The 16,692-nt window shown below is 39.5% G+C and overlaps 1 protein-coding gene across 2 annotated transcripts in view; it reads left to right on the forward strand.

The window, feature by feature from the left end:
- Nucleotides 1–16,457, forward strand: part of necab2 (N-terminal EF-hand calcium binding protein 2) — a 136,412-nt gene extending 119,955 nt beyond the window's left edge. For both annotated transcript variants that reach the window (XM_006797408.3, XM_006797407.3), the window contains 4 exons: nucleotides 2,863–2,975; nucleotides 8,144–8,221; nucleotides 8,961–9,052; nucleotides 11,018–16,457. In XM_006797408.3, coding sequence (XP_006797471.1) covers nucleotides 2,863–2,975; nucleotides 8,144–8,221; nucleotides 8,961–9,052; nucleotides 11,018–11,046 — 312 coding nt within the window. In that variant the 3' untranslated portion in view covers nucleotides 11,047–16,457. The remainder of the gene's footprint in view (nucleotides 1–2,862; nucleotides 2,976–8,143; nucleotides 8,222–8,960; nucleotides 9,053–11,017) is intronic.
- The last annotated feature ends 235 nt before the right edge of the window (nucleotides 16,458–16,692 follow it).

Below are 16,692 nucleotides of genomic sequence, written 5' to 3' on the forward strand. Positions count from 1 at the left end.
AGAATTCAGTGTTTTTATTTTATTGATCACTTAACCCCTCTGAAGGTTGGCTCCATTATACATTTCAGCTCTTTCGTCAGTCTTGTATTAGACTTCTCAGATCTGACATCTAAACCCTGTTAAAAGGCTTCCTTTTCAAGCTCAAGGTTTAACTGTCCAACACTGCAGAGCAAACACTTGTCTCTCATTTGTCAATGCCACATTTTAATTTGTAATGTTTTTCATTAGCTCTGTTTATTGATTCCTTAAAGGTTTTGGCCTATTTTATAGCACTGTTGTTTCTGGATACTTTTGAAGTGTTAACCTTATTTTCTTTAATTGTATTATTTCCATGTAATAACTTGAAATGTGCACATTCAACTCAAGATTAATCTAATTAAAGATTTATAACAGGAAATAAATCCTGGTGCAGTTTATTATTGGACTTTTCCTTACTCTTCAAATATTACATAATTGTTATACCTTAAATAATATTGAAATAAGATCATCAGTGTGTTAGTGAGAGATGTAGAGGTGTGACAGATGATGCGCGAGGGGGGCACAAGTGTGTGCATTTGCATATATAGGAGCATGTGAAGGCATATTGTGTCAGTGAGACACTTCTGGAATTATCTAGGTCACAGTGGATTAATTTTTAATTTTACTGTAGTGAGCTACAGTAATGCTGGCATATTAAAAAGCTGAAGACATCTGCAGCTAATCTCATCTGATTAAAACAATAGAAGACACAGTTCTTTGGTTCTTGTTAGAAATGGGATTCATACCAATAACAGCTAATAATCATTCAGCCTCTAATTGTTCATCATTTCCCAAAGTCCCCAGGAAGTCCCCCCATCACAAAATTTCTATAGGCTGTGTGAAATTATGAACGTCTGTGCTTTTAGCCGCAGGAGACGGGGACTTTAGAAAGGCACTGTATTATTCCCTCACATTTCAATTTAGTATCAGAGAAATTGCTCGTAGCTCTAGTAAATGGATAATAATTTAACAAGTGATGAATAAAAAATTAGATGTGTCTTATAAATCTCCTGGTAACTACAGCTGCTATCCTAATCACATGAAATTAGCTTTGTCTAAAACTAGCATCTATGTCAAGAAAATGCCTGTTAATTAACTACCACGTAGCCCGCTGACGTGTTGGTGCAGACAAAGAAAAATCTCAAAAACTGTGTATAAAGGATGATTCTCATCACTGTGACATCATCCATTGATTTCTGGTCATTTTAATAATAGTTAGCATTCTGACTGCAGCCATGTTGTTTTTTCTTTAGTGTTTTTTTAGCAGACGCGAGGCCTTTCACACGGTTGTCAGCTACATCTGTCCCAGCCCCACACATAATTTAACAACTTTGCTTCCCTTATGAAAGATGAAATTAGCTCTAGGGACCAAACATATTTTTTTGAGAGAGAGCCAGGCTATAAACATGATCATTTAAAAGCTGAAGTTGGGCATTTTAACATGTCAGTCTATAGAGATTAACCTACTTTTGATGCTAGCCTACAGAGGCTACTAAGTAGCATGCTAATGCGCCTTTCACATCTTTTAGTGTTAACGTAATTGTTTGTTTTCCACAGCATTCAGATATTAAAGTTTCTCATGTCCTGCCATGCACATTGCTCGAGAGATGTTAGCCACAATGGTCCTAATACATCCGCTGTTATTGGCTCTCACTGGGTGAAATTAGTTCCAAAGAAAGTGCTGCAATGCGAATCTTGTAGTGATTGCTTTATTTGCTAGCAGATTGCCACAGTTGCCTGTAGTTTTTTTACAACATTGCTTCAGTTCATTGAGATTTGCAGGTAGGGATGGGACGACGCGTCAACGTAATCGATTACGTCGACACGTAAAATACGTTGACGTAAAAAAATGTGCATCAATGCGTCGTCACTTTCAAAACAGACATGGCGGCAGCGAGTAGCGGCAACATGAGTGAGGCAGCCGCAGTTGACTTAAATCACTGCACCCGAATACGCAGTTCTACAGTATGGGGATATTTTAACAGAAAAGGAAGTGATTCAGTCGTTTGCCGGCTTTGTAAGGTGGAAATGGCCTATCATAAAAGCACAACGGCTATGCACCAGGATCTCAAACGCATCCAGGAGCAGCTTCTGCAACGGACAAACCGTCTATACAAGTCAAATAATGGGGAAATAATTGATAATTGAATCAAATCAAAATAGAATCGGACTGAAAAATTAATCGTTAGATTCATCGATGCATCGAAAAATCAATGGCTAGATTCATCGATTAGGAAAATAATTGTTTTTCCCAGCCCTATTTGCAGCCTCTCTCAAGGTGCCACTGAGGCATTTCAATCAGGTTCCGATCAGAACTTTGACTGGGCCATTGCAGCATCTTGATTATTTTCTTTTTCAGCCATTCTATTGTAACGTTGCTGCTATGCTTGGTGTTATTGCCCTCTTGCACAGCCCAGTTTTGGCCAAGCTTTAGTTGGCCGACAGACAGCTTCACATTTGACTCTAGGATTCTGTGGTATACAGGAGACTCAGTGACTGCAATCCAAACCATCACCGATCCACCACTGTGCTAACAGTTGGCATGAAATGTTTGTACTGAGATGCTGTGTTTGTGTTTTGCCAAATTTGGCGCTGTTCTTTAGGCCACACCTCTCCACTTTAGTCTTGTCTGTCCAAAAAACATTGTTCCAGAAGTCTTGTGGTTTGTTCAGATGCAACTTTGTAAGCCTAAGCTGTGCTTCCATGTTCTTTTTAAAGAGACAGTACAAATATTAATACAGCTTCACTATAAAGAAACAGACAGACAGCAAACAGAACAGTAAGCTGTTAAATTAAAACTTGAGTACAAAACTGACACTGCCGTCTCTGTTGCTCTTCCTTCAGTCTTTGCTGCTGATTCGTCAGGAGATGGTGGTTTCCCAGAAGCAGCTTGGTGAGTTCTGTGAGGCTCTGAAGCAGTACCTGAAGAACGTCTCCGCTCAGAGAGACTGCTTTCAGTAAGTTTCACTCATATTTTTACAAGTGTTGTGCTGCGGAGAGGAGCACTGTAACGAGTATGATTTTAAATATTTAATGCGTTCCATTTTCAGTGTCAGGACCTCACTGTTTTTCACACTTTCTTAAGTGCACCCTCAAATATTCTCTCCTTTGATCTTTGATTGTATCTCTGGTTCTGAATGTTCTAGGTCATACACCAGAGGTTCAGCTCTCACAGGGTGCCTTTATGAAATCATTGCTATGAACTCCCAGGTGTTCATAGTAATACTGTGCTGCACAGCTTATGTGTACCCAGTTTATAATATTGTACCTGTATAAAGTCTGATATACCCGTGCTGCAACTGATACAGAACTGCCGTCCATATCTCTTTGAACCTTGGGGTGCTGTGAAATGGACTGTAATATCCACTGCGATTTTTCCAATCCCAGCTCAATATACAGTATGCATAGTTTATAGCGGTGTTCTGCATATGTCCTTGGCAAGGCTTAAAGGTTCTGACTGTGGTGCATTACATTTTCTGCTACCAGTTACTGCAGTCTGCACTGAAAGGGGCTGCAGCATGGATGAAGGAGGTGTTAATCTTAACAGCTAAATGTAGCAGAGAATCCTTATTGTTAGCAGCAATAATACTGGGAGTCATTCAAGACTAATATCATAATTAATTTCCCAACTTAAACTGAGAGAGTTGAGAGAGTGCAAAGCTGTTTGATAATCATCTTCTTTTTCTCAATAGGAGTGATCCCCTCACAGATATTCAACACTGCCATTTGCTCCATATATAAAGGCAATGATCATAGCAGCTTTAAGAGCTGCTCAGCTGATTGTAGCGCAGGAGCAAGTGGAACCGATGAGCAGGATCGATAGGCAAGCAGACTAACAATTCCAAAGAATTGTTACTGGGAACCAGTTCTCTACAAGAACTGGTTCTCGATTCCCATTCCTACATCTAACCAAAGTGCTGTTTATAACTGCAGTTGTTTAATGTACTTCCAACTTATCACCAGATGTTTTGCACCAGGATCAGACATAAAGAAGATGTTAAATGCACCTCTAAAACCCAAACTGCTGTTTGATCAGGTTCCTGTCACATCTACATATCATACACCAGACTAATTCCAGACAAGTTCTTGAACTATAGGGAATGAATATTAAACTAAAAAGATATGTCAATTTGACTTGTGTAATATGCCTTCAAAAATCAGTCTGTTCACTCACTAATGTAGCTACAGACAAGGTTCTTTGGTCTTTTAAGGGCTTTGACATTCATAATAAACAGCATTTCGAAGTTTGACTCGTGGTTTGGCAGTTTGATGCTGTTGGTTTTATTTTATGCAGCCTGCCTTTGCCGACTGGGGAGGGTAACCCTGACCGAGTTTGAGCAAGAAAGAAAAAAAATCTGCAAAACACACAAACAGACTGCTGAAGGTTTCTGTGCTGAAAAAAGATAAACATAGTATAAAAAAATGTGATGCATAATAGTCAAAGGAATTGTGTAAAAGCACCTAAAGATGGATATGTCAAATCTTGTCCTTGTGCCTTGTTGCTCTGAACATCGTAGCATTCTTTTGTTGTATTCTAAGAATTAGTTATGCTATTATCCCATCATGTCCTTCAAAGTCTGTAGGAGCTTTAACAACCTGACAGAACAAACCTTACTTAAGTCACACCTTCTTCATGAAGGACAAGTCCTAATTGCAATCAATAAAAAGCACACATGGGTAAAAGGAAAAACAGGTGCAGCAGTAAGGTAGGTCTGATGTCATTGCCAAATTGCATTTTGTGGTATATTTTTTATTTTATAATAAATGTGGTAGCAGCACAGTAATTGTAGGTATCTTAATATAAATAATGCAGCAAGGTTTTCAGATGGAAGCTTGCACATTATCTGTGCAAAGACTTCTGTCTTTTTCTGTCTCTGGTGTGCCACTGAATGCTTTTTTTCCTCCTTTGTCAGTTTTTAATTTCATCTTTGCCTAACTGTAATATATAAACTTTATTTAGTCTCCGCTGTCCCTGCTCATTATCATTTGATGTTTGTTTGTGATTAGAAGCACAAATTCTATTAAATCCTCCAGCAGAGCTTAAATCCTCCAATTCAAGTTATTTCTTCTGACACCCTATAAAGATTTAACAGGCAGCAGCTCCTGTCCCTCAGTGCCCTCTACAGGTTTAGAGCAGAACTGCAGACACACACACACATAACAGTAATGTCTTTTCACACTGCTGGTAGTCTGCATGTACAGCCGGCAATAAAAGCAGGTTAGGTTACAGAAAATATTGGAAGAAGGGAGATGGTATTGTGATCATCTGAAAATTGTGCTTGAATGGGAAGAATATACAGAAGATTATTTATCAACAAGGGTTAGGGTTAGTGATAAAGTCAGTGAAAACATGGCCGTGGTTATTTTAAAGTAAAAAAGAAAACATACTACCACTAATCAGAGTCATATGGAGTGTTCTCTTAAAATGATCACCTTATGAACAACTTGTACACTCTGTCTCTGAAAAACAGATGGGTAAAGGCTTGGGCCCTGCGCAGGGGTTATCAATAGAGATCAGAGTAGCTGAGGCAGCTCAGATGGTGCAAAGACCATTGCTTAATGCCATGGAACGTGTCCAAAAGGTTTTGAAATAGATTCAAAAAGTTGCTCACTCTTTGGCACAAAATTCCAGATAAAGAACAAGAATCTTGGGAGCACCAGCTTTGATTAGATATGACTAGTAGGTCATTAGCAAGACTACAGAACTTGACTGCATGCTGAGGTGGCAATTTAGCCATTTGATTTATGTTACAGCAGCTGAGTGAATGAACATAGTGCAATAAAAGTACTTTTAGAAGTACATTTTTTCCAAACACTTAAATTTACTTGAGTAAGGTTAGGGGTTGCCACTTCAGCATGCTGTCAAGTTCTATACTCTTGCAAATGACCTACTAATTTTATTCAGGTGTGTTGCAACAGGGACACATGGGCTGTATCCCAATTCAGGGTCTGCAGCCTTAAAGGCCGCATTTTAAGGCCGATTACGTTACCGCGACGCGACGAAGGCTGTCCCAATCCGAAGGCTGCTCGAAATGCGGCCCTCAAATGCGTCCTTCATTTCCCTGAATTTTAAGGATGTGGTGGTGTAGACTTCGTGGCCCAACATATCCCAGAATGCATAGCGCGGCGGTGGGTGTGGATAATTTTGCCGAAAAAAACGGCGGATGAGGGGTGCCCGAAGAGTAAACTTTAAGTAAGTACTGAATATCATGTCACTTATTTATGTGCAAATGTTTAATAACGAAGAACATTAAAACATTACTGTTGGCCACATGTCGGCAAAGTTATGTGACGTTTGTACTAACTGGTTTTACAGCCTTTACTTACTTACTACAGAGAATGATCAAAGCTCATGTAGAAACAAACAAACAAATGAACAAATGATTTTCTCCTTCATTTCTGTCAAACAAAGCTGTATGAAACATTTCTAGCGGTTAGTATCATGGTTGCTAGGCAACCTGGGCAGCGCAACGGAGGCTAGACCGTCCCATTTCACAAGCCTCGCACTTCCGGCCTTAGCGGTCTTTAAGTACGCGGCCCTTGAGGAACGTTGAGGCTGCATACTTTAAGGCTGCAGACCCTGAATTGGGATACAGCCATGGACACTTGCAGGACACCAGCCTTCGAGTTTGAGACCCCTGAGGTAAAGCATCTGATAAAAGTTGAAGTAATTTAAAGTCAGTCATGTATGATAACTACAAAAAAGAGAAGTAATTTTGTCTGCTGACATCACCCAAAATACTAGCTTATTTCTTTAAGTCATTGATGTAGCTCGGATCAGAGTTATAATCCGACTACTTTGAGCATATAGATTCTACTGAGCAGTATACTGACTTCTGTATCTGTCACGGTCCGGAGTCCGATCACTGTTTTTTGTTTTGATTAATATTAACTTGTGTTTGGTTTAATTCTGGTTATGCCTCTTGAGGTTTTCTAGTTCTTACGTTTTGTTTCCTGTTTTATTTCGACAGTCCTGCTCTGTGTTCATCCTCTGTTCCCCACCTCGTCTGCCCAATTAGTTCCAGCTGTTTCCCTGCTGTCTCCCATTCCCTGATTTATCCGATGTGTATTTTAGTCCTCTGTCGTCCCTGTTTTGTTGTCGAGCTGTCCCTCGTAGCTGTGTGGTTTTCCTGTGCTCCGTGTTCCCTTGTAACTTCTAGTTTCCTGTTCCCTGGTCTTAATTTCAGGTTTTCCAGTTTAGGTACAGCAAACTAAAGCTGCCTTTTTGAGTTCATCCCTGTGTGTACCGAGTCCTGCATTTGGTTCTTTCTCCTGCCTGCCACACAGCGAATCACAACAGCATCATCTTTTTAGTTTTTGCTAAGCTCTGAGCTCGCACTATGAAAATTGGAATCCTTGAAAGGTAAAATTAAAATCGTGCCGGTCCTGAGACTAACCCCGAGCAGGCAGACGTGCAAGTGTAATTTCACGCAGAAACTGCACCGCACAGAGTGATCTACTCAAACACGTCAACAGCTGCTTGATTTCAGAGCCAGAAAATTACCAAGAGGCGCAAGTGCATATAATAGACCAAAGAAAATTGCTGGCGAGTCTTTGAGTGGTTTTCTGCTTTTGTTTCTAAACCTAATTCCGTTTGGGACGTCATATTGTTGGTTAAATGGGCAAATGTTAGGCATATAAAAACACATTAACGTGTCAACATGTCCATAACATGTTCCACTTTTACCATTGAAGCGTTTAAATGTGGCGCTTGCTGTGAAAACTGAGTTACGCTGTTAGCCAAGTGTGACAAAGATCCCATGTGCACATTCACCCTCCTTTGGAATACATACAGAGGAGCCTGAGTTCATTACAGCAAAGTGTACCATCCAAAATGTCTCCATAACATCCCACATAATAACCTCTATGCATTGATGACACACTCTGATAGATGTTATTTGCTATTCTTGGTGTTAAGTGCAGTGACATCAATAAAGTCCAAGATGCAATTTTCTGAAATATAAACTGTTATCTCGTGTCTGCTTTCTTGTCTCCTTTACAAATGTATCCTTAATGTGCACTGCTTCACCATTCTCTATCATGAATCCAACCTCTCTCACCCGTAACTTTCCATATCACCTTCTGTCCACTTTCATCCTCTCATTCCCATTTTCCTCTGCTCCAGTGTGACTGCAGTGCGTCTGCCAGATGGTTTATCCTTTGTCGTCTATGAGTTCTGGGATGGCGAGGAGGAGTGGAAGAGGTGAGTTTTAATCATTTTTGGCTCCGATTTTATTCTTAATCCTGAGCTCTATCTGTCACACGTGCCAGTATAAAGAACTTTTCATTTTTCGAACCCGGGCTCCAACCATTGATCCAAAGCAACTGACAGAATGAAGCATCTGTAAACACGGGGAACAGCCTCAAAGTGATTCATTCCCTGTGCTGATCCACTTTGAAAGCATTAAAAGTCATTACTTAGCGCAGACATTCATATTGTTTAGGATATTGCCTTTGAGTCAGCACTCTTGGTCCCCTGAAAGTTTTTTGGAGCTGAGCACGCCGTTCCTTCTTATCCCTGTTCTAATTGATTGGTGATCACCCAATAAAAGGAGCTCTCACTTTTCTTCTATTACTGCCATGAGCCTGTTTGAAAAAAAATCCTCCAACATTTAATTAACATTGTTCAGCCATTCACGTGCTCCAGAGTTGCTGAATCACTCAAGTTGCTTCAAGTCATTGTGATTTAGTAATGATTCTGGGCACAAGGAGAGGCTGCTGATGTAGTTGCCCGCTGATCCAAGTTTCTGCTCCACTGCTCACAGCATCTCCCCACCATTAATATTTCAAATCTTACAGTAAAGGCTAAGGGCCGTGCAAAGCGATTAGAGTCCATGTGTGCTTTTGAGAGGCTGTGTGCAAAGTCAAGACAGATGTGTGCATATAGAAATGCTGTGTGTCATTTAGTGTGTGCGCCGTCTCATGCCCTCCTCTGATTCCAGGCACCTCCAGTCGGCTCCCAACAAAGCCTTTCAGCATGTGAAGGTGGATACACTGTGCCAGCCGGAGGCTGTGTCCTCTGTAGCCGTGCCAGGTCAGTGGTAAAACAGTACAACTAGAGAATAAAACAAAAGCAGTGTGACACTGCAGCTGAAATGTCCTCCAAACCATTTGTTAATTGGGACCAATGTCCAGAACGATATCTGGATTTGGAATACTTTGTGATATTTTCTCGAGAACACAAAGAAGACAAGACAAAGTTTCCTTTTTCTCTGATTTTTACACATTTGAAGCAAAATTGCCAAGTTTTTCCTCTTTTGCAGTGATAAATAATCCTTTCAGATACTTACAAACCTGCTTGTACAATATTACAGTTACATGTAAGAAAGGTCAATCTTTGTTGCCTGTAATGTTTGTTTGTCAATTTATTTCGATCATGTAAACAATAAACAGGTACATTTAGCAAAGAAAATAAGAGATAAAAAATACTACACAAAATAAAGTTAATACATTTCAATATTGCTTCTGTTCTGATTCAGTTACATGTCGAAAGGGAGTGGGAAGAAGTACACACCTATTTAATCCCACCCCTTCGCCATAAGTTATCAGTTAATATTTAGTCAGCTTCCTTACTGATATAATCTGTAATAGAAATAGCAAACAGATTTCTCATATAATATATACTATATAATATCACATCATGAAATGTTTCATGAAATTACACATTTTCCCTTTCTTTATAGTTCAAGAAGATCTTTATAACTCTTTTTGAATTGTTTTATGTTTGGACATTGCTTCAATTCCATATTCAAGTAGTTTTTTTCTTGTAGTATGTACCTTCCCTATTTTGAAGTTACAAAAACCTATGCAAACTGTGAACTCGGTATATGGACTGTGCACAGTCTGATGTGCCAGCCGACATTGGGCACACAGAAATATGCAGTTTTAGGAACCTCACATTCTTCCACTTGGTCTCAAAATAATTCTGCAGCATGATAATGACTCCAAACATAAAGGCAGAGACATTAAAGTACTAGAGCAGATGGTATGGCCCCCCACTGAGCTCTGACCTCAACAGTATAAAGTCAGTTTACATAAAGAGACAGAAAACACTGACACAGTCGAAATCTAAAGACTGCGGTGAGTTCAGGAACAACCTTCCTACCACAGAGAACGGAGAACAGTGGGAACATCAAAATATTTTTAAATACAAGATTAATAAATACATTTAAATCTGCCATTATGATTATTGATGAATCCTCATTTTGTCTTGAACATTTTGTCTAGAACATCAGAGAAATATACTGATTTAAGTTCACAGAAGGTCATGTCATAGTCGAAGGTTATGTCTAAATACAGTTTAATGTAATTCATATACAGAATGTTATTTCTGCATGGTTGTTAGTTGTGGTGCATTTAAAAAAAAATACACTGCCAATTTTCATCAAACTAGTTACTCCTTTAAATTTTCATGAACATTTACATCAGATTCTTTCTGATCAACTTGGATCCAAAATCTGTTTCTTGGGGTCCCTGAGCAGTTGCTGACTTACCCTAGTAGTAGAATTATCAGTAGTGCAGGTGATACTGAGATAACACAATATGTGCTAATATTACTATAAAGGTGTGATGCAATAGTGCACAGTTGCAGAGCAAAGTAGTGTTCTATATAATGCTGAGAAAGTGATTAGTTTGTCCAACAACCCTGGATGTGTCATGTAAAATTTATTGGCATTATCTACAGAAACCTGGCTTTGGAATCTGCTTTATCCAAAACAACTGATGCTGGCAGGCATCCCTGCGCCGAGTCGCAGACTGTCAGTGACCCAGCTGATACTTGGCTGACTGCCTGTTTTATTGTCTAGTAATCACTTTTTTGTCCATTTCTCTTCTTGGCGCTCTTCTTTCCCCCACGCCTGTTCTGCTTTCTTCTCATTTCCATTCAATCTATTTTTTTGCTCACTCTCCACATTGTTTTTTCACTCTGAGGCACGCTTTCTTTAAAAACTCCTTCTTTTCTAACCTTTTTCTCACTCGTCATCCCTCTTTCTATTTGCAGCCGTCTGGTGCAGCGTGAACAGGGACTGAGCATGAAGATATTCGACTACACGCCAAGACTCCTGACACTCCTCACTTCTTTAACTCCTTCCCCTCCAGCCCTAAAACCTTAATTTCTCCTCTACGTTTCACCCACCCCAATCCCCACAACCCCCAAACTCCCTCAACTCTTTTTGTAAGTACATGTTTACATAGTGCAAATGAATGGTGTCAACTGCGGTGAAAAATTGAACAAACAGTGCATTTTACAACGTGAGATTACTAAAACATGTTTGCATCTCATCATGGTAGTTTGCTGGATTTCAAGATTGTGGATTACTTCATGTACATGTTTCTAATAGCTTTGAGCCACTGTAAGGTGGAGATTGTCATGTAGCAAGGACCCCGAAGGTTGAGTTTTCCATGTAGCAGCTTTTCAGTAGTCAGTTTGGGAATGCAGCTGATCACCACAGATAGCTCATCTGTGTAGCTGTCACTTTATAGTAGCTGCTTATTATATCTGTGAATATATCGCAGACCTTTGTTTATTTATTTATTTCATAACTGACCAAATTACCCTCGCATCAGCCATGACATTAAAATGAAGACTCGGAATACCTAGTTGACAGATTAGTTTGCGTTCTCAGGAAAACAGAGAAGTCTTTAGCTAGCTGTCCTCTCTTATTGGTGTTATTTACCCAAAGCCATCTAAATATGACATTTAGCCTAGAACTTTATTTGGGAAAGTGAACATTGGCTCTGGATAAACAAGTGATTTTAATATGAGAGAAGAACCACTGAAGGGTAGAATAATGCGGTTATTTTACTGTACAGTTCCAGCTGTTCACCAGTACATGAATAGGAAAGAAACAGATGTGCTATCATAGAGCAGTGGTTCCAGTAGTAACTTTAAATCCTCACATAACAATCAGTAGATGACCCCATAAGGCCACCTTTTAGAGTTAATAATCTTATAATGACCAAATATATTTTACCTCCTCCATAATTTTCCGATTTTGTTGCCTTCGTTTGTTCTGTTCACTCTCTTAATCTCTTTTACATTCACTCTGTATACAATGGCTGTTCTGAGGGTAATGTCTCTGATGGTTTACTGGCTGTTACAGCAGCTAATCCCTGTGAAGAATGATGTCGTTTTAACCTGGCACCAGTAGAAGAAGGCCAGCCGAGGTCAGTTCTTCTCAAGGATTTGCACGTGTAGATGCTAACACAAATTCCCACTGGTGTTTTTCGGTGTAGTTTTATTTTAACTAAACACTTTGGGGTTAAAGAGTCAAATCCCTGCGCTTTGACATCAGGGCCATTTAAGGGGTCGTTTCTGACGCGACACGTCCGCTACCTTGAGAAAGCGACTGCTTAGAGAGACAGGCAGCACCTCACTGTTCTCCATGCAGATAAACTCGGTTTGATTTTTGCCTTCTGTTCATGCATTCCTCGTCTGAATTGGTGATGGGTTGCTTATATTAGCTGTGTAAGTCTAGTGGAGATTGTACATATGAAAATGTTGTTCTGTTATGATTATATTTGCATTTACTGACATCTTTTAGTGCTATGGTACAAATCGTATCCTCAGTGAAAGTGGCAGTAGCTTCACAGGTGCTGCAGCTTCTCTAACCTGTTTGTTTGAATCCAAATAGCTACCATCCGAAACAGATATATGAAGAACACTGAATATAAAGCCTTAAACATCACCACATGGTTGAGCAGGTAAAGGGTTTTAAAAGACAACTTCTTTTTGATGCATTTTAAATTCCCTGTAAGCAGAGAATTTCCCACTTTCGGTGTAGACATCAGATTGTGTTTCATTAATATATGACATTATTACCACGATGATAGGTCTATTCAGCTATTGAACATCACGGAAAGAATAACCTTGAATTTGAAATAAACCTTCACAACACTTAGCATACTGTAGCAGTTAGATGAACCACCTCAGCATTAATATCTCGAACACGTGATCACATGTATTGCCACTACTGAACCCACCTTAAAGTGCAAAAAAGGTCAATGAACAGGAGGATATTATGGAAAGTTACAGCTCTTGCAAATTCCAGGACATCAGGGTCAAATGGATGATGGACATATTCGACCTTTACATTAAAACCCAGATGAGCTTATTATTCGGACGTGACATCAACAATATTGTTCGGTAAAGTCTGAAAACTGGCTGAGTTCAGTCTTCACTTCACATCGGCCCACACACACACTGGAGAAAAGTGACATAAAATCAGTCTAGAAATGTTTTTGCTTTTTGCTACAGCTTCAGTGCTGGGCTATTACCATGTTCTTAGCAACAGATTTGACCCCATACACCCCGGGATGAACACAGTATGAAGATCAGAATCCCGCATGCACCTCCTCGTTGCCACTGTAAGCCCTACACTGTCAAACAATCAGATTTTAAAAAAGCACAATGTAAAAATGAGTGAATATTGTGACTTAAGCATAGTAGAGTATATTAGAGGTCAATGAGTATGATGAGAGTATGTAGAGATATATTACTGTCTAACTGGGTAAAGACTTGTTAATGAATCACTGCTCCGTTACAGCATTATTCTTTCAAAGGTGCCATCTTGCCATCCACCTCACTGTTGAGTCTATTCTCTCTTCACCTGTGAACACAGCGAGTCTGTCATCTGCTGGCACTGTGGTGGCAGTGAGCGGGGATCCAGCTACACTGACACTAATGTTGATTGTTACCTACTTTTAGAACTCCGGGCTGCGCTCAGCAGGGCATGACTGTGTGACACATGGAAGCGTTGAACATTATTACATATATGGTAACAGAAATATGTATAACAATAGGCTTGTAGAACAGGCATGCAAAAGCAGTATTGCATTATCTGTGAAAATGTATTTACCAACCTGTGAGTGTCTCTTTTAAAGGTACCCTGTGGATGTTTGGCCCACTAACAGCATTAAAGAGCAGAGATTTCAAAAATATAGCAATGAATATGTTAAAAAAAACAGTGTATGATTTGGGCTATAAAGAAATCTGTTTTATAAGGAAGAAAGCAGTGTAAGAGGGGCTATTGCTGTGCCACTTATCATCTAACTTGTTGTTTTGAAATGGTCCAACTAAAATGGAATTTGCAGGGCTTAAGAATAAATCTAGGTGCTAATCTGGACCTGATAAAGTTTCAAAACCAAGTCTTTCAGAGGAATTCAGCAATGCAATGACTTCTGCAATTATCTGACTTCTGAAATTAAAGTATCAAAACCTTAAGTGACTAAGTAGAGACTAAGTTGCAAGATACAAAAAGTACATTGACATGACTTAATGATCATGAGATGTGTCTGTCGGTTCTCCGTCATGCAAGTTAAGGTAGCCTTAAAAGCTTGAAAGGAAGGCCACTTAAACACTTAAAGTACCTTGAGGTGGTCAGGTTTGACTTGATCTGTTAATACAGCCTGTATAGTGTATGCAGTTACTACATTAACCCCACGAGGTGAAAGATTACCCAATAACCACCTGCTTAATATTAAAACCACAATACTTTGTTGACAAGAAAACTCCACAGGGTACATTTAACCTCTCACTTGTTGGAACAAAAACCCCAACATATAGATATATCTCAAACTCCGATCCTATTTGCGTTCAAGAAGGAGCTACTGTATTCTCAATACAAACAAAGCCATATTGCATGGATTAGTGTTTACATGTAAGCTATTTACCATACTGATAGCCATAGATTTACAGTACTCAAGCCTGGCTGAGTGCAACCCACATGTTCTAATTAAGGGATCTCCCTTTGTGTACATTGTGCCCAGCTCGGCTGGGTTGTGTATATGAGATCGATAGTAAGTGAATGGTCAGAAACACCAGTACTGTTTCCTGTTGATACATTCCTGAATGTCCCTCAGACTGTGCAACCTGTTCTTTTTCTATCCTCCTACTTCTCAGTGCAACCCGTGCTTCGTCATACAATGAAAGAGTTATGCCACTGAAATGTACTGAAGCATGGCTGAGCACAACGTTTCCTGGTAACATTGTGAAAAGATTAAACGGCAGAGGCTACAATATGTTGAGATCAGGGCTTCTGTAGGCATGGATTAGTTTATGTAATTGTTGGGATACTGGTAAACAGGAAACAAGTCACCTGGTTTACCTCAAGAAACGTAACATAGACACCGTAAACGTGACACCATAGACTATATATAAAAGATGGTCATAGCCACCATGATGTCACCAATCGGTTCTTGCCTGTGGCTCTATGATGCCAGCCAGACTCCTTTCCTTCCTCCTGCAAGTGCATGATGGGATGCAGGCCTGATTCACAGAATCGCTCAATTCAGTTAGTTCACCTTAAACACAATAGCTAGCCAATGCCAGTCTTTTCACCCAAGGCAAACATTCAGAAAACTAAAGTCATGAGAGAATGACATTAACCACAATGTTGGTCTTCGGTTTTTGAGATGGGTTCTTAAAAATGATATCCTGAAGGTCATCAACAAGTTTTAGGCATATGCAGTGCAGCATTTGTCTCCACCCTGCTCTGCAGATACATCAGACAGAATGTGTTTCACGAACCTGGAGCTCCTCTATCTAGATCATTTGTAAAACCAACTCAACCTGGACCTAAAGGCCCAGAGTAGGAAATACAATCTGCATGGGTGATCATGACCTACCCTACCATCACAAGTATTGCAAACCAAAGAAGCACTTTAAGCTCTACACAAACGACCTCCTTAGCCATTGCAATATATACCCCAACTACTCTGAACCACTAGCAACCTTTGCTATGGTGACTGAACAAACCCCTTAAAAAGAACTTCCCAAGAACACCAGAGTGCAGCTGGCATGAACCCAATATTTGGCTTCCCTTGCAAGGTAGAACCGAGTCTCATTATCTGAGATTTCTATATAAAGACTGCTCCCTTTGCCGTCACTCAAGACATGCAGGCTACATCCATCTTTTATTTAGAGTCTATCCAAGAGAACAAGCCAATCAGTAATTTGCCAAACTGACCGACATCATGGCCATAACTCTTCCTTTCTATGGCTGTGTTCTTTTCTATTCTTCAACTGAGTGCATGTCAACTGAATGTCCAGTAACTTCTTTGCTGTAGTATTAGGCAATGCTACTCAATGGGTTTTGTGCATTTCTTACCTTCTTTGTTTTCTAGTATTCCTATGAAAGAGACAGAGACTTAAATCTATTATATAAAATATATGACTAGAAAAATGGCATTCAAGAATGAACATAACTTTTATGGCAATGTTTAATTAAATATTAATTCTTAATGTATGTTTCAGTAAAAAAAAAAATGCTTTCTCTTCTTAAGTGTAGAGACTTATTGCAGGGATGCAAGTATTATATTTGGTCTTTAAAGAATATCTTGTTGAAATTCTAGATGATGTAGAGTGATGCAATTCAATAAAACTATAAAACTGAAAACTGTGCTGTATGGCTTTGATATTAAATGCTGCTGGTTATTGGAAATTGTGCTTTTTCTTTTCCTTCCTGTGTAAATGCACACTACAAAAAATAAATTATTATGGGTTTATCTGGTGTGAAACGTATAATGTGGTAAATGTTTCCCTAGCATGCGCTCCAGAATAGCTCTACTCAGAAATGCGTTGGACACAAAAACTTAACACTGTGTTATACATCAATCATACAGCACCTGCATAGCACTACATTAGCTAATCATCAAAAATGTCCATCAATGTCTACG

This window comes from Neolamprologus brichardi, chromosome 7 (genome assembly GCF_056152115.1).
Source record: "Neolamprologus brichardi isolate AB-2024 chromosome 7, ASM5615211v1, whole genome shotgun sequence".
NCBI classification, from domain to species: Eukaryota; Metazoa; Chordata; class Actinopteri; order Cichliformes; family Cichlidae; genus Neolamprologus; species Neolamprologus brichardi.